The 5,990-nt window shown below is 38.7% G+C and overlaps 1 protein-coding gene across 1 annotated transcript; it reads left to right on the top strand.

The window, feature by feature from the left end:
• The first annotated feature begins 1,392 nt into the window (after positions 1–1,392).
• Positions 1,393–4,304, top strand: LOC149667213 (uncharacterized). The gene is made up of 6 exons (XM_089841378.1): positions 1,393–1,683; positions 1,748–2,716; positions 2,837–3,013; positions 3,365–3,552; positions 3,625–3,784; positions 3,963–4,304. Exons 1-6 carry the CDS (start codon positions 1,393–1,395, stop codon positions 4,302–4,304), a joined length of 2,127 nt encoding a protein of 708 aa, XP_089697504.1.
• Positions 4,305–5,990: the final 1,686 nt, after the last annotated feature.

The following is a 5,990-nucleotide window of genomic DNA, read 5'->3' on the forward strand; positions in this document are numbered from 1 at the left end:
TATTAACCGCTAAATTAATACAACAAAACACAAACACGAGCAGCGCAAACAACGTGATTGGGACGACTAAAGAAAATTTCATTATGGTCAGGAGATCAAGATATTGTCAAGGAGGGGCAACAAAAAAGAGGTGAAAAACCAGTATAAGACTTGCTTCGAAAATAGCTACATTGTATTCCTGGAAGAACTTTCAGAGTATAGGTACAATATTTTCTATCCTCACTTTGCCTACATAGAATAGGTAGATGTAGGGAAAATTCTTTAAGAGTTCCTTTCAAAGCGCTTATAAACCTTAAGTTTAAGGTTGCCTTATGTGACGTCGAATGCGTTCTGTCAGCCGTTGTAAATGTTTGAAGTCCGCTAACTGGCTTCTCAAACTAATCATTTATTGTTCAGAAGTTCAGACAAGTGCTGCCTCTAATGTGCATCTAGTGAGTTCCGGTGGCATGGTGTTGATATTCTTTATAAAGTTTAATGCGCTTTTATTAAAGTTCACCTATCATGAAAGTTGAATGAATTGCGGAAGCTTTCTGAGTATAGTTTATATTCACGGTCCTGAAAGTAAGTTAAGGTTACAAATAGAACTTGTGTTAGTCGTGTCAAAAAAAGATACGCCAGTACGCTGCTAAGTAGGGGTCTCTGATCATTAGTATGTCGTTAGTTAATGATTTCAGCCTACACATGTTGCTAAATATCTTGGCACCTCTAACCTTTAAAACTCTTATGTACTTCAGTTTATCTTCTTCAAATATTAAGCAACTAAAACTATAATTTCCTACACTTTCTAAGTAAAATCCTGTGTGCTATGGATGGCATTACTACCTGGGAGGTTAATGGTCAAAGTTGAGACTTCGTGTCGGGTGACAACAATGCACCCTCTCCCGCAAAAAGGGTTGTAAAGTGTGTCTGGCGCCACGATGGCGAAAAAGAGCGACGCTATCTTGGTTTTAGTGGTGCCATTCGTGCCCCTTTTGTTACTTCCAGGTAGGGATTAAATCCTTAGCATACAGAAAAATTCACTGTCTGTAAAAACTCTTGAAATGTAAGGAGCTAAAAACTGCGCTCCTGCCCTTAGACCAGAAACCAAGGTCTAATAAAATAAAATCGTTACGGAAGCAAAATCAGTCTTCTTAATTAAAACTTAAAATTAAAAATAGATGTAAAGGATTTTTCAGTCGGTTCTCTGCACTAAAAAAAACTAGCTCTCCCAAAGCTACGGAAAATATTACAAACAAAACAAAGTCTTTTCATGGTGATCGAAACCCGAGATCAACCATAGGAAACAATAAAACCCGAAAGGTATGCAAAAAAGCAAGTGCCTGATCCTCAACTGAATTAGTCAAAATCAGCACTAATCACAAAAAAACACTAAAACTGAATCGTGCATGAACAATGGCCGATCCGATGGATTCCACCGGCGTGACTACAAGACGTCAAGCTACAAGAGCTCCAGATTATCATCTCCAATTAGCAAAAGGATCTCAAAGAGGAGTGAGAAATGCGTGCTCCAGGAGATTCAAGGACATTAAAAGGTTGTTAAAACAAACTCTGCCACCAGACGTAGACGACTTAGAAAATGGGTTGGCCATCCTTGTACAAAAAGAAGAGGAGTTAATCAAAGCAGACACAAAAGTTGAATCGCTAATAGAAGACCCGGCAGAAATGGAAGCGGAGACGGAGGGAGCGAGCCAATGGAGGGAAGAACTCGTAGAACTCAAATTGAAACTAAACAGGTTCATCAACAAAGTACGGGGACCCTCATCTACATACAGCTTTGTCAACTATCATCGCCCATCCTGGGGTGCCAACAGGTTCTAACGGCATAGATAATCTCGCCAACTACGCCGAAAATCAACAAAAGGCGGAGGCCCGGCTTCCGGCTATAACAATTGGAAAATACTACGGCGATCATCGCCTATGGAAACAATTTCGGAGCCGATTCAAAGCAACGGTGCATGACAACTCTAGGTTAACAAAGGTAGAAAAACTCATTTACCTAAACTCATTTTTAGAAGGAGAGGCCTATCAAACAATTGACGGTTTAGTAGACTCAGATGAGTCTAATGATGAAGCTATAGAGCTATTAAGAAATAGATTTGATAATGATGAGTTAGCTGATAACTTCCACATCAGAAACTTACAGGAAATTCAGCCTGTCACAAATTCAAAAAATATTGTAGCCCTTAGAAAATTACTAAATACTTGTGAAACTAACTTGAGAATCTTAAAAGCCCTCAAGTTTAATACAAATGAAAAGGCGTCAGTTCTATGCCCTGCCCTGTTGAGAAGCCTCCCTAACGACATTAGGACAGAATTTTGTATCCACCACATGCCGAAAGAAGGAAACTGGAACGCGGAGTTTTTAGTTAAATTCATTAAGACTCAAGTAGAGAGCAGGAAAATTTCAGTAATGTTGGGGGTAGGATCTGGTGCTATGGGAAGTAAAAGCGAAAGCGCAAGTTACGAAAAACACAAGTTTGATAAACACCAAAGCGAAAGATCAAGGCAAAAGTTTAGAGAAAATAAACACTCTACAGACTTGTTAGCGGTGGGTGCAAGATATAGAGACAGCGGAAATATCTATTGTATTTTTTGCGACGACTCTGATCACAAAAGTATACATTGTAGAAAGTTCGATTTGGAAAATAAGAAGAATATTTTGAACAATAGCGAGAGGTGCAGTATCTGTTTACGTATGTGTCATGATGAAAAAATTGTAAATCGCCTTTCAAAAAGTGTAAAAAATGTCAGAAACGCCATAATTTGCGATTTGTGAATTAAACGAGGCTAACATAGATCCAAACTCAAACGTCCACGAAAACACATGGTAAAACAGGTGGCAACCCTAACTAATGTTGCTCAAATTAATGACGGGGGAAATGTAGTATTATTGCAAACTGCATTGGCCCTATCAAAAAATCCGTCCAACAAAAATGAAGGTTTAGCTAGAATCCTCCTTGATGGGGGGGAGTCAACAAAGTTTCATAAAAGAAAGCTTGTCCAGAAAATTGGAGTAACCCGTGGTGGGTGAGTTTTAGAAATCAGAATCCCGTAGAGAAAAAATGCCGTAGGGTCAAGGTTATTTTAGAAAATCAAAAATGCAACACCAAGAAATCAGAGGTGATAATAACCGAGATCCCCTTTTATGTAATTCGGTTACAACAATTAACAGCGAAGAGCTGATTAGAGCAAATGAAAGCAAAGGTCTCCAGCTAGCAGATGATTCTACGGGATTCAAAAATGAAAATTCAGAAATAGACATTTTGATATAGGGGACTTGTATTGGACAATTTGTACCACCAACCTAGAAAGATTAAGTCCCTCTTTGGTCGCTATGGACACCACGTTTGGATGGGCATTGCAGGGACCCACGAAATCAGGAAAAAACGAAGTGACTTCGGGGGTAGTAATGTTCGCTGGGATAAAAGAATTAAACGCGACAGTACAACATTTCTGGGAACTAGAAGGAATAGGCATAAACAGTAAGGAAGTCACAGAAAATTTGGATGACGCCACTGTAGAAACCTTTCTGAAAGATATAGAGTTCAAAAGGTATGAGGTAAAATTTCCATGGAAGGTGGATAAAGAACGGCTCCATGACAACAAAAACGTTGCCCGAAAAAGATTAATGGGGCTGATAAGAAAATTTCAGAAAGATCCCGTGTACTATAGGGAATACAAAAACGTCATAAACGACCAATTAGAAAATAATATTGTAGAAATTGTCCCAGAAAAAGAGAAAGAGTTAAAGAAACCTGGAACCTACATACCCCATCAAGGGGTGGTAAGAGATAACGTCTCTACCACCAAACTAAGAGTGGTACTAGATGAATCCTCCTATGCTACAAACTACCCTTCGTTAAACGATTTTCTAGCGCCCGGGCCAAACCTCAATCCCGATCTTCTTCTCTTACTACTGAGATTTCGATAAAAATGAAATTGCGATTGTCGCGGATATTAAGCAAGCATATTTGCAAGTCTCCTTAACCAAAAATGACAAAGACGCTGTAAGATTCTTGTGGGTGAAAGAGAAGAACGGGGTTATTGAGCCAAGCGAACACGTTACACTTAGAATGACTAGAGTACCCTTTAGGGTGACAAGCTCCCCCTTCCTTTTAGCGTGCACATTAAAGCACCACTTGCAAACTAATAGTCAGGTTAACCAGTTAGTAGCAGAAAAATTGAACAACGACTTGTACGTCGATGATCTCACAACTGGGGACGGTACCGTAAAAGGGGCTTTTGACCTCTCGCTGGGCGTGGCAAACACAATCAAAAGAGCAGGCATGGAGTTCCGTAAATAGAATACAAACTCTGAGAATTTAAAAATGTTATGGGAGGATTACGCAAAACACAACGAAGCGGAAAAATTTGAAACCCAATCAAGTGATAGTGAGTCAAAAGTGCTCGGTAAGAAATGGGATCCAAAGTCTGACACTTTTTCTTACGACTTGAAAAACTTAATAAAAGCGGCAGGTGACCTAAAGCAAACAAAACGCCACGCCTTGAGCTTGGTTTCGCAAATTTTTGATCCTATCGGCCTTTTGGCTGCGTTCACTATACGCGCTAAGATGCTCTTGCAAAAAGTTTGGGAGTCAAACGTAGGGTGGGATCAAAATCTTCCCATTGAGCTAGAAAACGAGTTTAAGGCCTGGGTTCTAGAATTACTCTCTCTGCATGAGATAAAAATAAACCGCTATTACTTTTGTCAAGCAACTGGCAAAGTTAAAACTATAGAATTGCATTGCTTTTGTGACGCTTCTCCAAAGGCTTACGCCACCGCAATATATGTTAGGTTTATAACTGAGGAAAATAAAATAGAGACTGCACTGGTCACAGCTAAATCTAGGGTAGCACATCTGAAATTCGGGAAATCGAAAAGCAAGAAATCCAAAGATGGGTCTCCTAGCATAAAAACAAATACACCCTTAAAAGAAAAACGTTGGATTAATTCTTCCCAGGCTGGAGCTAGCGACATGTCTTTTGGGGGCTAGGTTAACTAACTTCATAAAAAACACCTTTGAGAAAATTGATAAGATCTCAGGGCCCCCAGCCGTATTTTGAAAATATTTATAGGAATTATAGGACTTTTTTCATGAAAATATAGGATTTTATAGGACGTTTTTTCAGAATTTTAGGATTATATAGGACACTAAAATATTAATTTTTATTTTGTTTTAAAGAACCAGTAGTGCAAACAAAGGCCGAGTAATTGAAAAAATGTTCAAAAACATACTCTCCATACACTAAACTTTGGAGGCTCAGAACTCTGGTTCTACTAGAGATACGGAGATCTCCTTTGTGTATGTTATTATCCTATTTGGCCCCCATACAAACATACAAAAAACTTAGGGCTACGACAAACATTGGCCGAGTAATTAAGCAAAATGTTCATAAACATACTCCCCTCCATAGGAAAAGCATTAAACGCAATTTTGGAGGTTCATAACTCTGGTTCTATTACTAGAGATACGGGTATGCCCTTTGAGTATGTTATAATCCTATTTGCCCGGTTGCCCCCCTTCCAACCATACTAAAAACGTAGGGCTGTGACAAACAGGGGCTTCCAGAATAATAGAAATATATAGGACACTAAAATAAATGGTGGTGCACACTGAACGTTCTGTTATCAGAACCATAATATAATATATAATAATATATATAATAATATTTTTAACTAGTTAAGCTACAATACTAGGGGAAACCATCCCCATTTCATGATATTTTTAGACCCGAATCCTGGTTTAACCGATGGTTTGCTTAATTCGCCCAAATTTCAAAATTATAGGATTTTATAGGATTTTTGGCGATTTTAACCAAAATTATAGGATTTTATAGGACAGTTTTAAAAATATAGGATTTTATAGGAATTATAGGACCTCTGGGGGCCCTGAGATCTACTACTGGACAGATACAACAATAGCACTGGGGTGGGTAAAATCAAACTCAGACAACTGGAAACAGTTCTTCTCAAATCGCGCCAAAGAAAT

Source organism: Phalangium opilio, unplaced genomic scaffold (genome assembly GCF_054372755.1).
Source record: "Phalangium opilio isolate 3A_F unplaced genomic scaffold, DU_Popi_V2 ptg000059l_1, whole genome shotgun sequence".
Classification (NCBI taxonomy): Eukaryota; Metazoa; Arthropoda; class Arachnida; order Opiliones; family Phalangiidae; genus Phalangium; species Phalangium opilio.

Excerpts from the sequence above, each read along its gene's own strand:
- LOC149667213 (XM_089841378.1), top strand. The coding sequence starts at position 1,393 with ATGGCCGATCCGATGGATTCCACCGGCGTGACTACAAGACGTCAAGCT. Across the intron at positions 3,014-3,364 it reads AGCTTGTCCAGAAAATTGGA|GGACCCACGAAATCAGGAAA; the intron begins GTAACCCGTGGT and ends TGGGCATTGCAG. Across the intron at positions 3,553-3,624 it reads AAAGATATAGAGTTCAAAAG|ATTAATGGGGCTGATAAGAA; the intron begins GTATGAGGTAAA and ends TGCCCGAAAAAG.